Source organism: Syngnathus floridae, chromosome 21, assembly GCF_059516105.1.
Source record: "Syngnathus floridae isolate MCC-2025c chromosome 21, RoL_Sflo_1.0, whole genome shotgun sequence".
In the NCBI taxonomy this organism is placed as follows: Eukaryota; Metazoa; Chordata; class Actinopteri; order Syngnathiformes; family Syngnathidae; genus Syngnathus; species Syngnathus floridae.
Window position 1 is genome coordinate 5,418,163 of NC_142433.1, and position 25,869 is coordinate 5,444,031.

The window sequence follows — 25,869 nt, forward strand, 5'->3', positions numbered from 1 at the left end:
CTTGTTGATTGAAACAGGTGCGCGGATTAGGAGTAAAAGTTTCTTGAAAAACTTTGTCAGCTATACCTGCAGGCCACAGTTTGTTTTTTTATAATTTATGACAACAGTTGGTTTTGATTTATAATAACTATTCAGATTACATTGCATATGCATATTGCAAGTGTGACCAAAGTCCTCAAAAAAGTAAGTCAAACAAAACTCTTACGTCTGTTGGGAAATTATCTGTTACTACCTAAGAAAACGTCAATTTCTCATATTTTGTATTCGACAAAAATAATTTCTACGGTGTTTTTTCTGCGTGCTCGTGATATAAAGTTGAACTTCCACATCAGGCCACACGATGTCGCTGTTTCCCCCACCTCGACCACCGTCTCGCTTTCATCCCACTCCTTTCTCATCCTCAGCAGCGCCCCCTCGGCTCTGCTCAACCCCACCTTGGATTGCAGCTCCAGAAGCAGCAGAGTGCAGACCGGAGACGCCGTGCAAAGCTTTTTCCCCCAAAATTTTTTCACCAAGACGTCAAAATAACACCCGAACGATGACATTAAATCACGCGGGACGCAAGCACAACATCATTTGACAACCTGCGACCTACATCGCTCCTCTTCTTCTCCGCTCCTTGTGGTAAGTACTCATGCAGTTTCAGCACCACAATTGTGCACAATGCAATGAACTGTCACTGGGATACAACGCACGTGATCAGCCGAGCATCTTTTATTATGGCTCACAATGTAAAATATAAAAAAGTGCATGACTGGATCTGGAAATTAATTATCTTGCATTTTAAAGTATTTACCTAATTGGCCCCTTTTGACATCTGACAGTAATTTAATGACGTCTCCCTAAAGTCACCGAAATATTGCAAAAATTAAGTATGTTTTTTAAATATTTTTTTGTATAGGGGCTCCAAAGTTTAATATCACAAGTGTCGACTCAAAATGGATTTTAAATTCACTAAGTTTTGTGAAATCAAGAAAACATGTGGGGAATCTTGACATTTTACATTTTTGACATGTATTTTTTTTGTATGTTTTTAATTCTTGATATGTTTATTTAGTGCGTGTGTTATTCATAATATATTTTGAGTGCGTGTGTTTGGGTAGGAGTAAGGGTGTCAGGCAAAGGGAGGGCGAGCACATAAGCATATAATTCTATAAGCACATTACCAGCACGCACTTTTCAGATGGCTCGTCCTCTTCGCCAAGCATTAGACGGGCTGGGCCACACTCATGCTGAGGTGCGAGATTATATCAGATGGCACACACACACACAGGAGCCCATGCATACAGAGATTGCACCTCAACCTCCCATCTGTGGGTGGTTAGTGTGTGAGGTCAACATTTGTTGTTAAATTGATTAAAAAAAAAGAATAGAAAAGCCTTTTTGAAATTTATGACACTTGTCAAACTCCACGAATGCCGTGACTACTTAAACCGGCTCAGAGGAAAGCAGGCACTTTTTGGGGGGAAAAAAAGGGAGAAAGCGGGATAATTATCCATGTGCTTAACTCTTGAAATCCAATGCCTGGCTCCCACTTGATCCTCTGTGTAATCCACCGAGACAGTCAAACTGGGAAGAGACTCAAGCTCCGGAAAGCCTGTCTTGCGTAGAACAAACATTGCCTTTCACTATAATCACACAAACAAATATTTTGCAACTCAACACCCTGAAAAGTAAATCCCAGGATTTGTTTTTAATAACTCCAAGCACAATCTTGAATAATATTTATTGTGCATGTTGCAAAATGTTGATGATAATTATTGTAAGATCATTCTTGGCAAGGACTGCCAGATTTTGTGTAGAAAAAGTGATGACTCCAGTTTCTATCGCGAAACGTTTGAAACAAAGCCTCCTTGCTGATAATCATCAAATCCCTTGGCTGTATCATTTTGAAGGCTCATTTGCTGGGCCGCTATTTTACACGCTAATCCCCGCTCAGCTGAGCTAGCGATATAGCGTTCTCTTCCCCGCAGTGAATCAATACCCCCCCGGTAGCCTTTTGAAGTGAAACCTCCTACGTGTCCCTTCATATGTGGACAAAAATATTGGGACGCCTACACGGAATAAAAATGGCTGACAATATGGACTTGGATCCCATATGACTCGGGTAGGGTGAAGGGCCCGGAAAGCTAGACATACAACAAATGGAATGGAAGGAAACTGGGTTAAGAATGACGTGACTGATGAGGTCGAGCGCTTTCCTGACTCATGGCCGCGTTCCCCAGTGACTAATGTGGTCAGTGACACATTTCGTCTCCTTCCCCTTAGCCTACCTCCCAAGATGGAAGTCGGCCTGGGGGCACTGTGGCGCACCCCACTCTCATCCATAATCCCATTTTAGAGCAATAGTTCCTCATTTGTTATCCGACGTATCCATCGGTTTTATTTTTATATGAAGGGATCCCTCAGGGATGCGTTCTAGGCCCACTTACAATGAATGAAAATCCATGAAAATGTATTCCAGTGATTCCAAATGTCAGAATTGTGCCGACGTGGCGTCTTTTTCAGATGTCCCCCCCCCAAAAAAAGCACAACGCATATCCATCCGAGTCTTAACTTCTAAGGACGTATTAAGGGCAAACTCACTCTACACTATATGTATTATTGAAGACATCCTGCAACAGGAATAAGTGCTGTAGCATAAATAATATGTGCATTCGTCCGTACAACCGTTCACCAGTCTGTAAAAAAAAAATGTGTGCACACAGTCGGAGTGCATCGTTTGCTTCAATTTTGCTACCTCGATAAGTCAGGATGCATTTGGGTCTAGTTTTTATGAGACGCACAAGTATGAGATCCAGTGATAAGGTTGAGGAGAAGTTGGACACTGGCGCACGGAGGTTTTGGGAAGATGTCACTAGTGACAAGGGGAATTTTTCAAAAGGTCATTCTGACGTAATAAAGTATGATCAGATAGAAAAATGGCGTGTGAAGAAAAAGGCTGGGTGACATAAGAAAAATTCCTGGGATGCTTTGATGGCTCTTGTACAGTTTAGGCTATGAAGTAAATTTATGGAGTAGATATGAATCCACATGCGAGCCCGGCGGCAGTTACTGTTTAATGTTGGAGCCAAAATATGATTGCGGGGAAACACGGGAGACAAATAGTAGCTGACAAGGTTGCCCGCCAACAGCAGGCCATCCCTGACATTTGTGTTCGTGTGACTGGAGATTTTTCTTACCACCCACTGACCTTTGTCTATGTTCTGCACGTACTGTGAGTTATTGTGGAAGCTTTAGGAGAAGGCAGTTGTACCTGCTTTCCAAGTCTTTGTCATTTAAATATGGATTTGTTATGAGTTAGAGTTAACTCAATAAATTATTTTTATTTTATTTATTATTTTATTTCCTATTATTATTTTTATTATTTTTATTTTTATTTTATTTCTCTTTATTTTTTATTCTGTGGTACATATTTTATTTATTTTAATTATTTTAATTTATTTATATATTTTTATTTACTTTAATTATTTTACAATATATTTTTATTTACTTTAATTGTTTTAATTTATTTATGATATATTTCAATTTATTTTTATTTTATTTATAAAAATTATTCTAATTTTTAAATGTATTTTTCACTCACTACCTTATTCTCATCATATCTTCTCTTCTGTCGTTTTCTCAGCACCCCCACTCCAACGTTCCTGCCCAGCTCCTTCACCGGTCCTCTCAACCAGCAGGACCATGATGCTGAGCAGCTCGGTGGAGGTGCCCAGCCCGGGCGGGTTGAGCAGCCTCAGCGGTCTGAGCGAAGCGGCTCGGAACGTTGTGCGCTCCTCTAGCATCTCGGGGGCCATGTACAACCTGGAGAAGAGTCCCGGAGCCGGGGGCCCCGAGTCGACGTCGTTGGCCGGCAACAAGAAACGCCGCTCCAGTCTGGGGGCCAAGATGGTGGCTATTGTAGGCTTGTCACAGTGGAGCAAGAGCACGCAGCAGCTCAACCAGCATGGTCAGTCCATCCGTTTTTTCTTTCAGTGTTCTTCTCGAGGAGGCAATATCACGTTAGCAGGGGTGAACGATAATGATGGGGACGTTATGTTCTCCCGTGGGAATAATTATACAGTAGATTTCAAACGAGAGCAAACTCCTGTTAGGAAGTCAGATAACTCGTCATATTTGATAAAGGCCCATTTTATTTTTAAATTTCATAAAAATCTGGGCTCATCTTCCATTAATATCTTGGCTAGTTCATGTGCATCAGCACCCATGTGACCTTTTCAGAACATTGCGTCCATGTCTACAATTTGCTTTCTGCTTCCTTGCCTGCAATGTGGCTGGACATTGACTGTGTTTATTTTTGGGAGATCATTCAGCCTTAAAACTCAATCTGAGTCTTGTCGCTATCTGCTCGGTAAATCCAGCAGAGTGTGACATTTCATAGCCTGGTCCAGACGGATTTTGTTCAAATGCCAAAGCACTTTATTTAGCAGAAAACGATTTTCTGTTGCTTTAAAAAGCTTAGGATTGCATAATGATTTTTTTTTTTAATACCAAGTTTCTCATCAGATAAACACATCTTTTATAGATATGAACAAACAAGCCAAAATGATCCCGGCCCCTCTTTTTTAAATCCACATTTTCTCATCCGTGAGGGTAAACGGAAGCATGATGAAAGGTGCGTGCATGTCCAACACGCTTTTTGTGATGCCAGCGCTAACAGAGTCACCATATGTCCCACGAGCTGCGTAAACAGGAACACACAGCGTTATTCACGTGGCCGCACGCATTCATCTGAATCCCAAATCAGACACATGGAGTCTTCCCCGCCGCATGTGGGAATTCACAAATTCATCCCTTTGTTGAATTTTGTGGCTTCTCAACCCTGAGTCTAATATTATAAATAAATAAATATATATATATATATATATATATATATATATTTTTTTTTTAAATTATATATACAGTAATCCCTCGTTTTTTGCTGATAATTGGTTCCAAAAACCAACAGCGATAAGTGAAGTCCGCGAAATACGGGCACCAACAAGAAAGTACTGGGCAGGCTAACGAATTAGCGGAAAGATGCTAATTCACGAGCGTGCAAACACGCGAAAACGGACTTCTAAAGGAATGTAAACGAACATTTGGAGCAATACTACATTGTTGAAAAGGTTAGACACATGTTTCCTCAATTTAGAAGTTTTATTTTGACTTTTAAATGTTTTTTTAATTTTGAAAATGTCGTGACGTCGCGATAAACGAAACGTGAAGTAGCGAGGGATCACTGTTTATATATAATATACATTTAAAAAAAAAAAATTATGCACACGTATATATATTTTTTATTTTATTTATTTATTTATTTATTTATTTATTTATTTATTTATTTATTTATTTATTTACTTATTTTAAAATATAATATCCGGCAATTGCTGGTGGGTCTTCATGCAGACAAAACAAATAGCAAAGTAAGCATGAAGGAGGTTCATTGTGGCTGAGGATGTGAAGAAGAGGGAAAAGTGTGGTGGTGGTGGTGGGGGGTGTTCTAAATTTAGATGTTCTCAGCTGCCAGGAGAACATATCTCGCCTGGAACTAAATGAAGGGATCATGCACCCACCGTGCGTCCACCTTGGTTCGTATTATGGCTCCTCTTGTTATGGTGGCGTCACCTCAGCTTCACCTCCATGATGCTCAAACGTGGCTAAAAGCACAAAATGTAATCACGTTGGGAAATTAGACAACAGCATCAATTTGACCAGGCCTTGTAAATTACCACTTTTAGCAAAATCTGTATTGTTCCAATCAAAAAAATCATCATAAATATAAAATAATAATAAAATATAATAAATAATAATAAAATATAATAAATAATAATAAAATACAATAAATAAATAATAAAATATAATATAAAGTAAATATCTATTAATCCAATCAGTCAGTGAAAGTCATTTGCAATGCTGCATTTATTCTCTAAATTCAGATTTGCCTGTGCATAGTTAAAACCTATTTGGGAAAAAAATGGCTGAAAACCTCAGGAGATAGCAACGGAACACTGCATATTACATAAGAGTGATCATTTATTCTGTTCAAGCACTCTCCCCTTTAAACATTGTGCTTCATTTCAACCCTTTCAAATTAAATAACAGGATTTAAAGCGGAGGCTTAACACAATGAATCGAGATGAATACTCTTCAAGCGTGCTGAGAAGGTAAACGTTGAAGCGTTATTGTGTCTGCGGGCCATGTTCTGGTCATGGTCCATTTTGTGAATTGGATCCAGTCAGTTCACAAACATCAGCGGAATGAGCTCTTGAAGTGTTTTTTGTAGAAAGCATACATTTAAAAAATAATGGCGGACATTTTGAAAAAACACAAATCCGCGTGTGAAATGACGCAAACACGCCTTGGCTGCTCCCTTTCTGCCCTTCCGTGCTTGATAGATTTTCTAATTCGAGGATTTGTGCCTTTTTTTTTGCTCCGTTTGTGCTCTATTTATTCCCTGCTATTATTGGCAGCGAGGAAAAAGGCGCTCACAAAGTATTTCCATAGGTTTCAAAAGATGACTCAGTCTTATCTCCTCTAGCCGTGACTCGCACGAAGGGCGACCCCTCTTGAGACTAAGGAGCACTAGATTAACGGAAACCAGGCAAAAATAAAGATGTTGATCGCAAACCAATCACTGCTTGGCAGTCCGTCTCATAGTTCGCTCAATTATTTTTAAATCGTGTTTTTCAATCTCTGATAATGGACAAGCCGAGACTAATTTTGGATTTCCTTTAATAAGATGAATTGTGCAGCAAGAAGATGGAAGCACCAAATAGGGTAAAACCAAATGATAATGAATTAAATCCCCGATGAGTATGCCCTAAAAGTCAATAATACTGTATCTTGACCTCTAATTAGTTTTGTTTTCATTTGGTAACTGTGTGTGTGTGTGTCTACTTCTAGCTCTTTGTGAGTCATCAACATTTTTGGCAGCAGCACTTGAGTTTTCACCATGCTGCCTGTTTTTGAGGGAAAATCTCTCCCCAAAGAAAATCGCTCTAATTAAGATGACTCAAGCCTTCTTGAAATTTGCCTGGAAATATTTCACAATGAGCTCTCTGTTGGGTCACACCTCGTCTCCGGGTGAAAGCCATTCGAATGGAACAATCTCTGGCCTTTTTTTTTTTTTTTTTTTTTTCCTCCTCGGCTTGTCTTGAATGCAAGGTGGCTGCGCTATTATCCAAGCTCCCCCCTCTTTTGAGTCACTAGCTCTCTCAATAAATGCCGACTGAGACCTTTCTTAGTACTCTTAAAAGCTTTCTGCTCCCCACTGGTGCGATTCAGAGGCTACAAAACACATTTGAAGCAGTCGTTGCTTACGATATATATATGCCTCCTGCTTTGTCCTAGTCCCAACTTTCAACTTTTCTTGTTCCTTTATACAAACAAAAAATAGCTTATGACTCACAGATAGAAATGGATTTGATTATATTTTCTTTTTCAAACAAACTGTCTAAATAAATCTAACGAAAGTCTGATAGCTTCATGCTAACTTTCTAAATGCTAACCATGTAAATAAGTCTAACGAAAGTCTGATAGCTTCATGCTAACTTTGTAAATGCTAAACATGTAAATAAGTCTGACGAAAGTATGATAGCTTCATGCTAACGTTGTAAATACTAACCATGTAAATAAGTCTAACGAAAGTCTGATAGCTTCATGCTAACTTTGTAAATGCTAAACATGTAAATAAGTCTGACGAAAGTCTGCTAGCTTAATGCTAACTTTGTAAATGCTAACTATGTAAATAAGTCTAACGAAAGTCTGATAGCTTCATGCTACCTTTGTAAATGCTAAACATGTACATAAGTCTAATGAAAGTCTGATAGCTTCATGCTAACTTTGTAGATGCTAAACAAGTAAATAAGTCTAATGAAAGTGAATAATAATAATAATTGAAACGGATAAATTCATCATCATCATCAAAGTCTGATAGCTTCATGCTAACTTTATAAATGCTAACCATTCAAATGAGAAACCAAAGTGTGCTAGCTTCATGCTAACTTTGTAAATGCTAAACATGTAAATAAGTCTGGTGAAAGTCTGCTAGCTTAATGCTAACTTTTTAAATTCTAAACATGTAAATAAGACTAACGAGAGTCTGCTAGCTTAATGCTAACTTTCAGACATCACAGTCGGGCAATTGGAAAATTGCATAGCTAGTAACTATAAAACTATTTTGCTGCTACTTTATTATACTCTCTGAACTGCTGTCACATTTGCGGGCAAACAACAACACTTGAGTCTTTCATAATAAAACAAACAACCTGAAGCGACCTAGTCCTTATCGAAATTACGACCGTTACATCATTTGCCCAAATCACAGCTTGGTCAGAAAAAGATTCGAGCACACTATAATGCAGCTAATATGCTGCCATTATGTTCAATCAAAGGTGGTCAAGGAGCTGTGCAATGCAACTTTCAAATAAACAACATCAACAATACAGGAAATTGCTCCGGAGAACGGTAATTATGTTTGTGTGTTTGGGGTCTCAGGGGTTGTGTGTGTGTGTGTGTGTGTGTGTAGAAAAAAAAAATGATGTGAGCATTTGGTGCAATGAACCAACACACACCTCTTCTCTCAGCCAATGTAAACACACAGGCGGGCTTATTTCTAAATCTGTTTCATGGCGTCGGCAGGCGGCTACTGCGCCACAGGACGTTCTCGGCAGGTTCCTCTCCCAAAGCCCAAATGACATTTTACTCTTAAGCCCCAATGCAACAAATCTGCAACATGGTGAAAAAGTCACGTTAATCTTCCTATTAACCTTTTTTATGTGATTTTTATTCCCTTTTTCGTCACGAAATCACAATCCCAATGCCGATTTCGTATGAAGCTAAATCAACGTGATTAATACATCGACTAAATTAGTTTCCTCTCATCCACTCCGCATAAAGTCGAGTATTCCGGGAGAAATGACTTGAGAATTAGATTGGCCTTTTTCCTCGTTGTAATGAAGTGACATTATACAGCAGCCGCTGCAGCATATTAACTCATCGGCAGACATCCTGCTCTACATGAAGAGTTGCCATTAGTACAAATCATTTCCCATGCAAAAGGCTAATAGCATCTTATTGGTCACTATTCGACGGAAGACAGAGATCTGTTTTCAAAAGACTAAATATCAAACGTCTTCAAGCTCCGACCCTGAAAAGCTCTCGAAAATAAGAAAAAAATAAATATAGCCAGACCCAATTTGTATCTTATGTAACTGACACGGATTCAACTACAAATAATCTCTATTTTTACCTTCTACCTTTTTGAAGCTTTTTTTTTTTTGCCGCTGCCAAATTTAGCAGAGAGGCTCAGCAGTGAAGACGCCACAACAAAATCTTTGATCGCAGACACCCGTGCTTGGTTACTGTTGCTACGCGCGGCGGCTCGCTGCCGTCACGGGCGCATCCAATAGGCATGTCGGTGCAGGGAGGCTAAAAACAGCATTCTATATTACAGCTCATAATGAGAAAGGCTTCATCAGTGTTCTCTCCAAATGTCAAAGCGGCTTTAATGATCCTCACACACATCAAATATATGCGTACTTTTGTCTGCAATTGAATTAATTTGCTTCCAACCATGTGACTCCAACTTTATTATCTAATATCTGGATTGTTTTCTCTTCATACCTTTTATGTGCACAAATATCGAATTAGAAGCGGCGTGTTTTCTGCAATCTTGCACGCCTCCTGGGGATGAATTATTCCTCATATCAGCAGACAATTAAACAGCCTCTACTCCACTCGCTTATGTAATGTTTTTTTTAGCAGTCGGATTTATGTCAGGCTCGCGCTCATTACGTGTTTGTTTTGGCTTCGGAATAAAAAGTGCGGAGCGGAAAGGAAAACAGTGGATTGAATGAGCATTTATTGGTCTGATAAACTACTCGATGCTCTGGCGGAGCTAGTATTTTTTCCTGGGGGGGGCCGGGGGCAGTCCCGTGTGTCTTCCAATCAGGTCCCTCAGCTTACCTGTGTGTTCTCCAGGTGTTCCTCGATGTTTCTATCTGGGGCCGCCATAAGCTTTTAATTTGAAATGTTTTCTACGAAATACGAGGGAGATCTAAAGTTAGACAGAGGAGATTTTAAAGGCCAGGAAAAGGCACTCGGAGAGGGGAAAAGGCTGGTCGGGGCTCTTGGTGCAATGCAGACCGTGTTGCCATGGCAATGGAAAAGGGGGAGCGTGCAGAAGAAGAGGAGGAGGAGGGGATTAAAGAGGAAGGAAGCGATCACTGCATCTTAACAGGGGCTGTTTTGATATGAAGGGAGGGCCACGCTAATAAATGAGTTGGAGGAGTCGCTACTTGATGCATCAAAGAAGGCTACGGTATCATTAGGCGCTTAATTAGGGGGATGTTTTACATTTGACTTTTTTTTTTTTTTTTTAATAATAGGGATGAGCTTGTCTCCATGGCGCCGGCTGTCTCAGGTGGCATCATCTGCTTCCCGATCAGAGTTGCCACAGCAGCGCTCGAAGTTTGCTAGCAGCCACTTGGCGTCACTGTCGGCTACCTCGTCGTCCTCCCCAAGTCTCACGGAAATCATTCCGGTCCCATCACGCGGCTTTGTTTGCCCTTGGTGACTGTTCTGAGGCTGCGGTTGTCATGGCGATAGGGGCGAGCATGGTGAGGGATGCTTAATAAGCTTGGAGTTGTTCAAGCCTAATGAAGTCCGATGGCTGGACCTGAGAGTTTGTTTTCACTAGCAACGAGGAGCAAATCCAGAGTCGATCAAACAAACATTAGAAGATGTTGATTGCAAACATACAAAACATCAAAATAAAAAGAATCAAACATCATTAAAATGTTCAAATAAACCACATCATCTCTTCTAATGAAAGTCCACAAGCACAAATGCTAATGTGCTAAAAGAAATTAGCATGGATGTTACGGTAATAATAAAGTGTGCAAGTGACCTTTGACCTTTGTTTTTACAATTCTCATTAGATGGTGGGACCAAGAAGCTTCGTAGCACCATCCGACGGAGCACGGAGACCGGCATCGCCGTGGAGATGAGGAACCGGGTGACGCGGCAAGGTAGCAAGGACTCCACTGACGGCAGCACCAACTCAAACAGCTCGGACGGAACGTAAGCCATCCGCCTCGTGCGACCGCTTCACGTGAATTTCCAGCGTGTCAACTCAATGAGCTCTCCTTCTTCCAGGTTTGTCTTCCCCACCACACGCCTCGGGCCCGAAAGCCAGTTCAGCGACTTCCTGGACGGCTTAGGACCCGCTCAGATCGTTGGGCGGCAAACATTAGCAACGCCTCCTATGGGTAAGCCAGCAGCCAAGTGTAAGGAGAAAAAAAAATCAAGCAAAAGAACCGAGGGGAGCGCCCCGGTGATAATCCTTTGTACCGACTAATGCAAAAGTATGTAAAGTTATCAGGCATGAAATGTGATTCGTTAAAGAAAAAGCTCTGAAAGACTCCAGAAGGACACATATTGGATATAGATTGTTCTATGGCTCCCTCTAGCGGAGACAAGTGTCAATTGAACACTTGATGGCGATTTGTTGGTTAAAAAGAATTTAAAAAATGTGTCTCTTTCTCTGCAGGAGACGTCCATGTTGGAATGGTGGACAGAGGAGGTCAACTGGAGGTGGAGGTCAACCAGGCCAGGGGCTTGATCCCCAAACCGGGCTCCAAGAACATCCCGGGTACACCGACCGCCCTCACTCGATATATGCGGCAAAATCAAGTCGAATGACTTAATTATTTTTTTTTTTTTGCTGCACTTTCTTTAGCAACCTACGTGAAGGTGTACGTTCTGGAGAACGGTGTGTGCCTGGCCAAGAAGAAAACCAAAGTCGTGAAGAAGAATCTTGACCCCAGCTACCAGCAGCCTCTGTTGTTTGACGAGAGTCCTCAGGGAAAAGTCCTCCAGGTATCCGACTCACTAATTATATTGCCGCCGACATCTCCATTTTGTGCACATGAAATAATATTTTTTTTGGGTGAGTAGGTGATTGTGTGGGGGGATTACGGGCGTATGGACCACAAGTGCTTCATGGGAATGGCCCAGATCCTGTTGGAGGATTTGGACCTCTCTGCGACAGTGGGCGGCTGGTACAAGTTATTCCCTACCTCCTCTATGGCGGACCCCAGCATCGGACCACTCACTCGCCGCCTCTCGCAGTCCTCCCTGGAGAGCGCCACCAGCCCTTCTTGCACCTAAAGCTGAGTCACTCATATTTGTACATAGACTCTACCTTGAAGCGCAGGAGCTGACGTACTCCTCTGAACGCGTGCTCAACGAGCAATTTTCTAAGTAGGGCACAAAAAACAAAAAAAAAACTCATCCATTCAACATTTTACCTGAAAACGTAGCATTTTCCCTCCGCCATATTCCAACATTCCCAAAGCGAGTGCCATAACCTACATTTTGAGGTTCCACAATACCATCCCAGGGCCATTCAGATGACACTTTCTATGCCAAACATTAGAAGAAAAAAAAATATTTTTTAAAACCAAAGCAATTGTTATTGTTGTAGTCTTAGATGAAGCAGTCGAACAATATAAAAGTATGGATATGTAGCAGAGCCAATGATTTAGAAGTGACGTTCTGCGGGCACAAAATGGCCGCCGATATTTAAATGAAGGAGTGAGGTTATTGTACAGGGCGGGTTTGAGTTTATACATAGTTATGCATATCTACATCTAGAGTTGAAAATTTGTTTGTACTCGCGTGTGTATCGGGCTGCATGTTTGCTTGCAACATTTAAAAAAAAAAAAAACAAGATGGTGGATAATATATGGTGATAGAAAAGTCTGCCTTCATATTTCTGCCACAAGGCACAAAATGAAGAGTTGAATTGAAGGGTTTTTGGAGCTTCCCTTTTTCCTGCAGCATTTGGAGTTTTGCGAGGCTTTATTTGAAATATAATTGAAAGGCGACACCAACTACATTCTGTTTTACTCACGTGTTGCACTACGCTTCTTTTAAAGATGGCACTTTAATACTTTGACGCTGTTTCTCATGGAATGCGGCGATTGCTTTCAATTTGAATACTAGCATGGAAATGTAACAGCACGTTGCTTTATTGATTCTTTTTATTGGCTTTATTGATTTTTTATTGATTTTTCACCTTTATGGGAACAACAGAAACAGGTCTGGTAGCACTTTCGATCTGACACTTGCATCTTAATAATAAAAAGGAATTCAGCATAAGTTGTAGCGGAAAACTTTAACGTAGTTCAAGCAAGTAATTGGCATTTAAAAAAAAAAAAAAATAGTATATTGTTGGAACAAACTTTACAAAATCTTTTTAAAAGTGACATGAATTTGCATGTTTTTACCGCAGTACATTCCGTTGGTTAGTACTAAATGGAGCTCACATTTGTATTTTTATTTTCCCTCCACAGCACTTGAGAAATCCAACAAAATTACACTTTGGATTTGAATATAATGTAATATTTTCTTGACATGATCTACGTACGGTATTGTAGGGTATTCTATACAGTATATATATCAAAATCTTCGTGTCTTTTTGTGGCATGATAATGTAAAATGAGTACAAATACTGTATTTGCACAAAATCTCTTCAGTGCACCTTTTTGTGATTCCCAAAAAAACTTTGATGATCCACTCTTGTTTAAAAAAAAAAGAAAACCACCTTGTATAACATCCATGTTCACTGCTGAATGTTTACTCCTGGGCAAAAAAAAAAAAAAGCTATGTAAATTCCAGCTTTTTGGAGCTTGTATGAACGTGTTTGTTAACTTTTTGCTGTACAGTGTGGTCGGTCATTCTGAAAGCGGAAATGCGAAGTTATCCTCGAAAAATATTTATTTATTTCCGAACTTCCAAATTTATTGACTCCCGCTCGCAAAAAGCAAAAATGTAATATTGCCTTTTTATTAACGTGAGTGTTATTGCTTCCAAAGCAGCAGGGTCGACGGTGACAGAGTTGAGTCCGGTTCCGGTGACTTTTTGAATGTGATGGTACTGAAACGGGTCGAGCGTTAGTGGGAGTATTTTTATTTTATTTTAATTTTATTTTTTTCATGCTGCACTCGGCAAGTCAAGCTTTTTCCACGACCGCTTGACGATGAGATTTGAATGTCCACATCCGGCATTTTTCAACCAAATTTGACTTATGTGCAAAAAAAAAAAAAAAAAAAAAGTACTGTACGGTTAATGAAACTGTTGCAAATGTGTTTTATTTTTATAATTCAAGAGGAATTTTAGAGAGGAGGCGGTAGGTGGGCGGGGCAAACCCGTGACGATGAGGGCTTGTTCAGTTTCCAATGGCCTTATTCTTGATGATTATTGTATTTTAAAAATCAATGCTTCACTATGACACGTTTGACACAAACGCGTTTTGCTTGAAATATTGTTACAGGAGTTCTACAAACACTATATAGAGAATATTTGTGTGTATAGTTTTCTGAATGTATTTCGTAATCACGGAAAACAGAAGGGTGTTTGAGGGACGCATGCGCAATGGCTTTTTTAAAAATTCATCTATTATAATTGCAATGATAACATTTTACTCACTTCGATGAAATCCTCTTTTGATTTGAGTTTTATGCGTGAAAATTATCGCATGCTTACACTGATTTTTCTCAATGGCGTCGGAGAATTTTGAATAATGCCGCTGAAGTCACTGAGCGGTGATTTTGAAGAGATGCCAAGAATGGGAAGGTGATTTTCATTGTTGTTGAATTTTGGGTGTAAATTCCTGCAAAATCCAATTAGCAAGTTGGACCCTAACCTTAAAGTAGCATTGGCTCTGCCAATTTTCTTTCGGCAATAAATAACGACTGTAACCTAAGTTGCTCATGAAAATACACACTTGGTCTTTTAGCATGGAATGCAAAGATAAAGTAGTGATTTTTTTTTTTAATCCTAGCGCCCTCAGCAGCCTTTTCAAACTACTTTTTATTGTAGCAAAGCGACACAAACATACCATCGTCTTATGTACTGTTCATGTCAATCTGTCAAATTGTGTCTATAAAAGTCACGTGAGCATTTATTTGATAGTCTTGAAATCCAATTACGAGTCACTTTATCAAATTCTAATCATTTAATTCTTTAGTCACCAATTAGATTAAATTTATTAATATTTGCAGCCAAATATCGGAAATAAAAATAAATACTTTAGTGTTGCACTGATGTTAGAAACAAATGTTACCAAAATAATTTCTCCCGAAAATAAAAGTTAAATATAACTGAATTGCACTTAGCTAGGAGCGCCTTTGTCGTTTTGCAACTGCTCTGATTTATCTTACTTCTGCACCTTCCGGCTATCAAGGCTATTGAATAAATGCTAAAATGGCTTTCCATGTTGCGAGACCACAACAGACTATACTTAATCCCTCAGTAACCCCCTTTAACCTACCTGCAACCATTAATTCCCACGCCAGCAAAGCACACATTTCCCTGAATGCAGCACAGCAAGGAAAAAACAATTTGAGGTCACACACACACACGGGGGGCAGATGAATACCTCGGCGTGGCTACAAAAACATTCATCCACATTGCTGGTTTTGGTGGTCTTCTCTAACTGGCCTTAAGCTTTCCACTAGCAAAAGGGCAACGTGTAGCAGAGCCACTTTGTGATGGGAGAATGCATCTCACGATAAATGTAGAGAAAGCGAGGAGCTGTAATTTTCTACCTGTGCTTTGTAAATGTTTTCTATGTGCGGTATTTGATAATGTAAAACTGGTATTTTTGTGGTTTGTAAGCTGCAAAATTGATTACTTAAGGTGCATGTTGTTTTTTTTAAGAAAATGCTAGCAAAATGGGGGATACAAAAAAAAAATGAAACGTTCATTTTGGGTTGAAGCCTGTATTTGCATGCCCTTTGACCAAGCAGTCAATAAAGTACATTTGAATCACTAATCCTGATGGAGTGTGTCCTATATTTGGTTCAGTGGGTACCACAGATGGCGGCAAAGCACTACTTTTCCCTTAGATAACGCAAGGGCTGTCGAAATCAAACCTCTCCCATAACAGCTGCCACAAGATGGCGCCAAAGATTATTTTCTATCAAATTATTATAATAACAAAATAATTACAAAATAAAATGACATAAGTTGGAGCACAAAATGGCAAGTAAGATTATTTTCTATCAAGTTATTATAATGAAAATAATTAAAAAATAAATTAATAACTAGAATAACTAATAGGTGAGAGAATATCTCATACTGGTGACAGAATTTCTAAGAATGACCCGTCCCCAGAATGCTCATAATAGAGCTTTTAATCAAAACAAAATTTATTCATTCCATTTCCGCAGCATTTTATCTTACATTCTCATAAATGTGTAAATGAATATGACTCCAAACAGGCAAAAAAAAAGTGCTAATAGAAAGTAGCTGATAAAAGTCTTGTTTGAAAAACATAATATACAATATTTACCGAGTATAGATACATTCCTCTTTACTTTTCTTTCTTCTTTGCTGTCACATAAAACAAAACAAGAATGAAAAAGACAATTTACAATTATGATTTCATGCATTGATTCAGGAATACATTCCAACCAGAATCGGACATCCCCCCCCAAAAAAAACAGTTATTAATTTGTTCTTCACAAGGTGTTTTGGTCCAATTGTAAAAACATAAGAAAAATAAACAACGATATGATTGCATTTTTCAATTCTGATCTGCCCCCGACACAAACGTACATTCAAGCCATGAAAGCAACATTGTAGAAACATTCTCGGCATGCAGTTTAGTGAAAGTGTCATGATGTCATGAACTCATGATGTCACACTTTTTTTTATTTACAAACATCAAGTCCCCATAAAGCTAGTCTTGATCTTTGGTGTGCCAAAATCCAGTTCAGATTTCTTGCGTACTGCCGACCCAATATTGATTGTAAAATAAGGGACGCTTAGCTGCCTGATTTTTGTGCATGTAGGAACTCATCAACATAAAATATAGAAGCTATAAATTAAATTAATAATAATTCATTTGAATTCATAATTATTTAATTCATAATTAATTTAATTAATAATGAATAAAAATGGCCAATTTTTTTAAATGTGACTTGCAGCTTGAAAGGGAAAAAAAACACAAAAAATAAATGAAAATAAAAATAATTTTGACCCTGTTGCTGCATTGACAAAACATTCCAAAGGCAAGTGTGGACTTTTGTGTAGCTTGGCCGAGGCAGGAAGTAGATTTGGGCCAGCGGAGAGGAAGAGGTAGTTGTACTTTTCTTATTATTGTCTCCTCTTCAGAAATTGGAAATTGGAGTATCGTCCGCACGGTTCTCGTAAGTTCACTCTCAGGGCGGATCCAATTTATTTCCAGACGTGTGCTGTCATGTGCGCTGAAGTCGGGGCTGCTGGGTTTCCCGAGGCTTGACTATGATTGGTGAAAAGATTCATGCCGGACATGTGCTGAGTCATCTGGAAGGTATTAAAACACATTTATAAACTTTCTACTGAATTGTTTTACTAATAAGGACAAAGACGTACGTGTCCGATGTTCCACTGCTGCGGATGAGCCATCATGGCCGCCGCCGCGCTTTGCTGCTGCATCACCATTCCGCTTTGCTGCTGTGTCATGGCGCCGTTCTGCATGTTTAGATGATGTCCGTGATGAGCCAGGCTGCTTTGGGCTGCCATCAAGCTGTTGTGATGCTGCCCCATCTGTGACACGGCCATGGCTCCGCCCATCCCGCCGACCTGCGCTAACGAATGGTAAGAGCCGTACGGATGTGTCGGGTATCCCATTTGGTTTATGTACAAACCTGTCGAAAAAAAATAAAATAAATAAATATCATGACCCTGTTGCGATAGAACCGTGATGAAAATCGCTAACCATGAGGGGGCGCCATACTGCTAACGTGCACGGACGGGGTGGAGCCGTAAAGGGACAGAATGGAATCCTTGGACAGTTTCCTGAAGGTCCCTTCTGCCTTTTTGGGTGTTGGATCCAGGAAGAGGCTGAGATTTTCAGGCACGGAGGCGGTCACTCTGCTCTGAGGCATGAAGGTGGAGGCAGCCTGGAATCGACGTACGTCGTTAGAGGACCAAAACTAAAATCAGATCAGAATCAGAATTCCATACTGTGCTCTTTGTGGAAGAAGGGTTCGGATCTGAGAAGTGACTGAAGAGATCCAACGGATTACAAAGTGGACTCTCATGACTGCCTGGAAGGCCATTAGATGTTGCTGGACTTGGAGTAGGAGCATCTAAGAGATGTGACAGCTCATTGATCAACTTTAACAACATTAAGACGAAGAATACTGAAAAGGTACAATACCTAATCCCAGCAAATCCGTAACACACTGAGAGTCTTTTTTTGGACTGACGTCTTTTTTCTGTCCAAACAACAAAATGATTCAGCACATTTTTTTTATCCATCACGCAGGTCATTCATACTTACAATTTTCATTTTCTCAAACACAACCGGTTCCTTGGGGATGTTCTCGCAGCTTTTTTCTTTCTGCAGTCACAATGTTTTTTTTTTCAGATCTGAAATTTCCAGTCATGCTGAGATCATGCTGACTCACCCTGAGCATCTGGATATCAATGACCTTATCCATGTACTTTTTCTTGTCATACTTGTCCCTGATGAAGTTCTCGGCCGATTGGTCGCTCTCGGGTCGTTGGAAGCATTCGGGTAGGAAGGCCTCGTAGAGACGTCTGGCTTTTGCGTTTCCCATCTCCTGCACACACTGGAGTGAACAAAATATAAGCATGGTATGGAGTGACTATTTGGAATGACCTTAAAGCACAACCTGGACTTGCTCCTGCGTCCACTGGTCCAAGTTGACAGACTTGACTTTGGAGATGTGGACCCCGAGATTGCGATGAATACCCGCGCATCGTATACAGATGAAGATCCCCAAATTCCACGAAGACCATCTCGGACCTGCGACATAGATTGATTTCGACTCAATGTCGGATTTCGCTTAGCGCGCGGATGAGCTGAATCCAATTATTTTTAGTCCAATTAGGAAAAAGTCATGCCTGAGACCTCAATTAAAAAATCCAATTCAGCAGGGAACTCAAGTAGCCTAGATAACACGGGCGTGTGTGTGTGTGTGTGTGTGTGTGTATTTCTCCGGCCACAACATTAGGTACATCCGCAGATATCTCGACAGAAATTTAAAATGCTTCTCACTTTTTGCTGCAGTGTGTTTCTTTCAACACTAGATGGCAGTAAAACCCTCAAACTGTCACTTCCTCAAACTTCTGATGCAAGAGGAACTTTCGTACAGTATTTGTGCAGGGCTCTGATGACACAAACGAATAATTGCATCAAATCTCGGTTCTATTTTTTTAGGGTTGGAAATAATCTTGGGGAAATAATCATCCGCCAAACAAAAACAAATGAAAGGTTAAGACATAAGTCTGTCTGGCTCAAGCATTAGCTAATCATAGAATTACTGAGCAAATCCTGCTTAACTGTGGAAAACACTTGCGAGGGATTATCAAATATGTCTTCTTGACATATATCATGCTAGCTTTAGCCTCTTTATTGATATTCACAAAAATAACATGTCAGATATGTCCCATGCAAGGCCCACCCATGAAGCTAATTATGCACGCGAGGTCCTGATGTTTGTAAAGCTGCATAGCAACCAGATCAGCCCTGAGGTGGGGGAGGCACGAAATGATTTGAACATGTGTGTGTGTGTACAATGAATCACACCTGCAAACTGCACAACGGTTTGCTGACAATCTGTAAGGAGTTATGTTGTTTACCCGAACCACGTACACCTCCGGGTACGGTGAAACAGAAATAGTCGTGAGAGTAGGAGTCGGAAGAGAAATGAAACTGCTTTGACAAATGCATCTGCAACTAGCTTCAATAACATGCCAGGACAAACAAAACAATAAAAGATGAAAAAAAAAAAAACCACAACAATTACACAAGATGGCATCAAAGTCAAGCATTTTATCATATAAATGTTTTTTCCTTCGCTCAATATTAGTTGAAAAACATCATGGAACCAAAAAAAAAAAAAAAGTTTGCTTTAATAGCCATTAAATAGCAGCGGCTATGCTAATCACTATGAAAAAAAACCACTACAATTACACAAGATGGCATCAAACTCAAGCATTTTATCATATAAAATATTTTCCTTGGCTCAATATTAGTCGAAAAACTTCATGGAGCAAAATAAAAGTTTGCTTTAATAGCCATTAAATAGCAGCGGCTATGCTAATCACTATGCACAGAGGTGCAATAATAAGACTCGCAATTCATTTGCAAAACACACTTCTGGCTGACACACACACACACACACACACACACACACACACACACACACACACGTGTACGAAAAGGCTGCAGGTGCATATGGCTCATTAGCCGACATCCCGCAAGGATAAACGCTACTTTCGGCAGTTAATCCCGCAGAGCTGTAGCGCTGCTTACTATCACCGCCCAGACATGTGGCTCTTCAACAATGTCACTCATTTCCTTCCACTTCCAGCCCTCGAGGTGCCCCGAAGCTATCTAGTGACCCAGCAGTGCTAGTTTATGCTAACAAGCAGATGGACCCTAATTGATAATTCATTTCCATACTCCCTCACCATATGCTTTGCAATATGAGGACCAACTGTTGTATTTTGTTGTTAAATCTCTGTTTCTCATTTTGCCTTGACTCTGTGACTCAGGGGATGCACAGAAGAAAATCCCTCCTCGTACCTGACACGTGAGGGGAGGGGCCGAGTGGCATCAACAGGTGACGTCCCCACGGCAACACAAGACAGCCAATCTATTATATTGAAATGAGAATTTTTATTTAGCAAATTATTACAAGGACTATTTCTGAGAGGGTGGGGGAGGTCGTGCCCCTGCTGTTCCCCCCTGTAACTCCGCCAGTGACTCACAATGAAACAAATCTCATGTCTTCTAAAACAAACACTAATTTCTTCACAGCTACATCGGTGTGGCTTTTTGCACGTGCCAACGCTTTGTACACACTCGTGTCACCACTTCCTCTTCGAGCACCCCCAAGGGAGGGAGGGAGGTGAGAAATGCACAGTAATCTTTGCCAGGCTAAATAAGATTACAAGCAAACCCAGATGAGCTGAGTTGAGAGGCGGATGTGAAGTGGACGAAAGCTTTTAGGCCGAGTTTGTGAGTATGTCTGTGATAGAAGCTCACTCACTTAAAAATGCACCAATCACGAAGAAGGAAGAAGAGTGCCAGTCTATTCATGTGATTTATTATGTACTCATAACATGCTCACTTAATGATCAATGAATTGTGGTCTGTGCAGACCTTTTCAGTTGCATTACTGGAGCGTTTTTTTTTTTTTTTTATATATATTTTGAAAGAGAAACAATTTAGATGTGGTTGCAAAAGTGTGCACATCCCCTTCAAAAGGTTTTACCATTTCCTGTATGATTCCGTTTAGCTACATCAGTGTGAGACAAGGTTGAAAGGACTAATGAATAAATTAAAGTACTCAAGAGCCCGCTTACTGATTCTCATGAAATATTTGTGCGGCCATCGATTCTTTTTTTTTCTCTGGTAAATAAGAAACACACACCTGGAACCTGCTTAGTCATTCCACAATTCATAATCTAGTCAGGATGCCAGCAGCGACTTTCATTGGAGGATTTATAGCCGAGATGAAAGTGCTGCTAAGTAGCGAGCGAGGCAAAAAGGGTGCTTGAGTTCCCATCGAATCATGTCTCTTGAGGTTTCATTTTATATTTTGACTCTTGTCTGACTTTCCTGCTTGTGTGCAAAACAGAAACGTTTAGCCACGTGGAAAAACAGGTTGAACAAATAGAAGCCATCAGGTCATTTTAATGGACACACAACACAGTCCAAAAGATCAAAAAAAGGTAAGACAAACTAAAATATTTGAGTCAAAATAGCATTTATACTTTTCTTTAGTTCATTTCACAATCTTAACCTTTTTACTTTTATATTCAGCACCCCCTATTTAAGGCAGTGAATAGTTTTTCCCACCAGATAAGGTAATAAAACATGCATGATAATATTACATCATAACCTTCTTAACCAGTTTTGAAGCTTCCCTCGTGTTTTGTTTCATTCTAAATAAAAGATGTATGCAAACGTTTCTCGGGATAAAATTAACGACTCGCCATGAGATCGCACTGCAGGTTGTGTTCAGCAAGAAAACGGGACCCACCTTTTGATTCGCAATCCGCGCAGAATTTATTCTCCTCCAACGCCAGTAAAGAGTTGAGCACCGACTGGTACCGGTCGACGTCTTTCACAGATTTGCCCGTCATCATTGCGCAATAGTTGACCTCACCCCGGTCCACAGCAGCTACGCCGTCCGCGGATTCTCAAATAACCTCCCTGATTCGATTCCTGGAAGCGGTGAGTGGCACACTGACGCTGGGATGAGGAGGAAGATGAGGATGATGATGTTGAGGATGGTGGTGGTAGGGATCGTCTTAAGTCAAACAGCATGCGGCTGCCTGCAAGGACCCATCCAAATTGATATTTACTGAAACCAATTATTAATGAGAATTTAAAATAAAACACAAATAATAATAAAAACAATGGAGAAAAAAACACCACCACTGACTTTTTCTACAGTCCCAAAATACTCCACCCTCGCCCCCGACTTACACTCACACTAAATATGTAATTGCAGCTAGACAATTATTCCACCTCTGCTCTCCCCAGAGACAGCGAGTATACTGAGATTATGCTTTTCTGCAGAACCATACGTCAACTCCGCTGCCATATTGGATGTGGCAAGGTGTTATTTGAGGGTTTTCCTCTTGTCTCTTCCTCCTGAAGACCAACCCAAATTTGTGTTTTAAATAAACTTTTTTGTCTTGTACGATTTCGGCAATGTCTTCCTTGTAATAGTTTTAAAAAATCACATATACATTTTGAATTGGAGAAATTATGCCCTTAAATTGTCTCCCGAAATACACACAACAGTAACTAAATCTTTTTTTAGCCAATGAAGCTTGTTCTTGTCTATTTTGTTTCATTTGATTACGGTACAATTTTGACATGGCCAAATAACACCCATTTCAGCAATTCCTATAGCGGCACTGCCATCCTGTGGTCAGTTTAAGCACGACACCCTTTGGAAATTTAATTTTGTGGTTGCTATGCTTCCTCCTAAACGCAAGAGAGCAGTCTAAAAATGGGGAGCGTAGAAAAACTACGAGGACGTAAACGGAAATAAACTGAAGTTTTCTTCAAAACAAAACATTTTGTTCCTATTTTTGTAAAACAGTTGACGTGGTGCGCAAAAAATATCCAATATTGACTGTGCTTTTAAAATATATTTTATTATGTTTTTTAGTGCTTTGTCGATGAGCGTACCTCTAAAATTCTTTTTTTTTTTCAAGAATAACCGGAAATTGTTTTTTGTAACTATAGCTTGATTGGTGACAGCTGTGGCTAATACGGAAATAGTTGCAACGCTCCGAAAAAAGGATTAATAGCCTAATTTTTTTAAATCGTATACATATTTACTGCTTTCCAAAATGTCTCGACAGTCCAACCGCACAACAGACAGCAAGAAGATGGTATGTGACTCTTATTGAAGAATGATTCAAATGTTGCAACGTAGCTCGAACAATGCTAACCTAGCATGAAATGCATTCGTTCACTGCTTAACTTGTTTAACCCTCGCCCGTTTTCGTATTTTAATTGTTTCAAATTAGACCGTGAGAACGAATATGTTGCATGACTTTATTTCTTTGCAGAATTCTGAGTTATTCACACTGACCTACGGAGCTTTGGTCACACAACTATGCAAAGACTACGAAAATGATGAGGAGGTTAACAAACAACTGGACAAAATGTGAGTGCTAAAATCTGTCAAACGAGTGTGGTATGTAATTGTGTGTACAAGGTTGTTGTTTTTGTTTGTTTTTAAATATTTTTACAAAATGCACGTTTCAAACCGCATCAGTCTTTTTTAGCATTTCAAATGTACATTTATAAATGTTCAGGGTTTTACTTTTTTTTTTCTTGCACAATTTTCTGTTTTAAAGGAGTTACAGCATCAACTCTTTGAGATATGTTTGTGATTAAGGGCTATCTAAATAAATCTGACTTGACTGCACTTAATGTGCAGCAACTTGCATTAAATTATGGGCGTTCTCGCTTTGTTTCCTGACCTCAGATCAGTTTGTCAACATGGTTCAGTTGGCCAGTACAGGAGAGTCGGGACCTTGTAGAGAATTAAAATCTCCTGCCAAATGGTTGAACCCACCATGTGTTCTGGCTTATTACAGAAAAATATCAGTTTGACGTCCTTTCTCCCCCCTCCTTCTCGCTTTCATAGGGGTTACAACATCGGAGTACGTCTCATCGAGGACTTCCTGGCACGCTCCAGCGTCGGCAGGTGTCAGGATTTCCGAGAAACTGCTGATGTCATCGCTAAGGTGATTGGACTCTTCCGGGCTAATCAGTGCGTGAAGGTCTTCCGAACAGAACCGATAAATCTGATTTAGGGGAAAGGCATCTTGATGAGGATGTAAAGCTTTTTACTTTTACACCCATACACAGTACTTTGCAAAAATAATTGAATTTTTGCCTTCTTATTGACCTTCATTTACGTATAGCGTACAGCTGGCCAGGACATAATCCTGTTTCCATTTCCTGTAAAACATGTTCACGACTCACTTCCTTTCTCCTCCGTCATGTTTTATAAAGGTTAGCCTTCTCTTCGTGACCCCAGAAAAAAAAAAGAGAGAACCGTGTGTGCAACTGCAACACTGCCATCTGTTTTTAATGAATTCACTGATTCGTGCCTTATTTTCTCATAACTAAGCAAGACCGCAAAAGAGGCATGGCATGGATAAAACAAATATTGTTCAGATCATAAAAATTTCTAAATTAGTATTTTTCTGTATGGAAGAGCAGAAAGCACATGTGTGCATGTTTTAATGTTCCTGGCTTGTTCACCCAGGTGGCGTTTAAAACCTACCTGGGGGTCACCCCCAGCGTAACCAACTGGAGCCCGGCCGGAGACGAATTCTCGCTCATTTTGGAGAGCAACCCGCTGGTGGACTTTGTGGAGCTGCCCGATAACCACAACACGCTCATTTACTCCAACCTGTTGTGTGGTGTCCTCAGAGGAGCGCTGGAGATGGTAACTTCATGTCACGGAATAATCATGTCCAATGTCACTATTGGTCTTCAAATTAATTTACCACAAGAAATATCATTGTTGATCTATCTATGCCAGCAAAAAGTCGCTTGAAATCTCAAATGTACATATATTATGTTATTTAAAAAAAAAAAAAAGGCTTAACATAAGAGTGACCTCATTTTTATTTTATGATTTATATTGAAACACTGCCATCTAGAGGATTAAGGTGGAATTTGAGCCACTGAAAATAGTACTTTAGTAAGTCTTGCTACTTTTACTAATAGTTGTGTTGTGTTGCCATTGTCTTGTGTTCATTGTGGTAAGAATGAACTAAAATGTGATGACACTTTCCAACTTCCAGGTCCAGATGGCTGTGGATGTGAAATTTGTCCAGGACACCCTGAGGGGGGACAATGTGACAGAAATCCGTATGAAATTTATCAAGAGGATTGAAGAGAACCTCCCCGCAGGAGACGAGTGACAGACAAGTCGAAATTCTGCATCGTCAGCAATAGTTTTGTTTCCTGGAAAGCGAATTTGCAGACTGGAAGAGACAGTTGAGATTGACTCAAGACAACACTGATGTGTGACCCTGCTATGCTATGGATAAAAAAGTACGCTTACATTTTATCTTCAAGTGCAGGTTAAAGGGGGCTGGCTTTTCCCCCACTTTGAAACACAATGGGAAAAAAAGGTTTTATTTTGCTGTCATAAATCACTTATGACATAGTCACTTATGAAAATTGTATAATATGCCCCCCCTCCTTTTTTTTTTTTAAATGTCCATTTTTTGCCAGTTGTCTTGAATGTTAAATTAACCTACATGTTAATAAATGTCACATATTTGATTTGTATGTTTTTTTTGCAT

The 25,869-nt window shown here is 39.9% G+C and overlaps 3 protein-coding genes and 1 long non-coding RNA gene across 4 annotated transcripts; 2 read left to right on the forward strand and 2 right to left on the reverse strand.

The window, feature by feature from the left end:
- Positions 1-48: 48 nt before the first annotated feature.
- Positions 49-15,826, forward strand: rims3 (regulating synaptic membrane exocytosis 3). Its single transcript, XM_088365009.1, has 8 exons — positions 49-183; positions 405-624; positions 3,629-3,952; positions 10,926-11,067; positions 11,143-11,255; positions 11,537-11,638; positions 11,726-11,865; positions 11,944-15,826. The coding sequence occupies exons 3-8, from the start codon at positions 3,688-3,690 to the stop codon at positions 12,154-12,156; spliced, it is 975 nt and encodes a 324-aa protein (XP_088221135.1). The 5' UTR covers positions 49-183; positions 405-624; positions 3,629-3,687; the 3' UTR covers positions 12,157-15,826.
- LOC148380144 (uncharacterized) lies at positions 4,171-9,322 on the reverse strand. Its single transcript, XR_015854982.1, has 3 exons — positions 9,236-9,322; positions 5,559-5,642; positions 4,171-4,684 (listed from the first exon to the last, which is right to left on the reverse strand). It is a non-coding gene; the product is annotated as an uncharacterized LOC148380144 (long non-coding RNA).
- Positions 15,827-16,169: 343 nt separating the features above from the next.
- smap2 (small ArfGAP2) lies at positions 16,170-22,520 on the reverse strand. Its single transcript, XM_088364995.1, has 9 exons — positions 22,059-22,520; positions 18,678-18,811; positions 18,450-18,614; positions 18,323-18,382; positions 18,200-18,257; positions 18,004-18,128; positions 17,756-17,939; positions 17,410-17,684; positions 16,170-17,340 (listed from the first exon to the last, which is right to left on the reverse strand). The coding sequence occupies exons 1-9, from the start codon at positions 22,162-22,164 to the stop codon at positions 17,233-17,235; spliced, it is 1,215 nt and encodes a 404-aa protein (XP_088221121.1). The 5' UTR covers positions 22,165-22,520; the 3' UTR covers positions 16,170-17,232.
- A 689-nt stretch (positions 22,521-23,209) lies between these two features.
- trappc3 (trafficking protein particle complex subunit 3) lies at positions 23,210-25,849 on the forward strand. The gene is made up of 5 exons (XM_088365025.1): positions 23,210-23,427; positions 23,608-23,705; positions 24,192-24,291; positions 24,819-25,001; positions 25,363-25,849. The coding sequence occupies exons 1-5, from the start codon at positions 23,386-23,388 to the stop codon at positions 25,480-25,482; spliced, it is 543 nt and encodes a 180-aa protein (XP_088221151.1). The 5' UTR covers positions 23,210-23,385; the 3' UTR covers positions 25,483-25,849.
- Positions 25,850-25,869: the final 20 nt, after the last annotated feature.

What these genes read in the sequence shown, in the direction of transcription:
- trappc3 (XM_088365025.1), top strand. Translation starts at nt 23,386, where the DNA reads ATGTCTCGACAGTCCAACCGCACAACAGACAGCAAGAAGATG. An exon ending in AACAAACAACTGGACAAAAT is followed by an intron (nt 23,706 to 24,191) that starts GTGAGTGCTAAA and finishes TCGCTTTCATAG; the next exon opens with GGGTTACAACATCGGAGTAC. An exon ending in CTGCTGATGTCATCGCTAAG is followed by an intron (nt 24,292 to 24,818) that starts GTGATTGGACTC and finishes TTGTTCACCCAG; the next exon opens with GTGGCGTTTAAAACCTACCT.
- rims3 (XM_088365009.1), top strand. Translation starts at nt 3,688, where the DNA reads ATGATGCTGAGCAGCTCGGTGGAGGTGCCCAGCCCGGGCGGGTTGAGC. An exon ending in GCAGCAGCTCAACCAGCATG is followed by an intron (nt 3,953 to 10,925) that starts GTCAGTCCATCC and finishes AATTCTCATTAG; the next exon opens with ATGGTGGGACCAAGAAGCTT. An exon ending in GGGCTCCAAGAACATCCCGG is followed by an intron (nt 11,639 to 11,725) that starts GTACACCGACCG and finishes CACTTTCTTTAG; the next exon opens with CAACCTACGTGAAGGTGTAC.
- smap2 (XM_088364995.1), bottom strand. Translation starts at nt 22,164, where the DNA reads ATGATGACGGGCAAATCTGTGAAAGACGTCGACCGGTACCAGTCGGTG. An exon ending in CGCGGATTGCGAATCAAAAG is followed by an intron (nt 18,812 to 22,058) that starts GTGGGTCCCGTT and finishes TCTATGTCGCAG; the next exon opens with GTCCGAGATGGTCTTCGTGG. An exon ending in TTGATATCCAGATGCTCAGG is followed by an intron (nt 18,383 to 18,449) that starts GTGAGTCAGCAT and finishes TTGTGACTGCAG; the next exon opens with AAAGAAAAAAGCTGCGAGAA.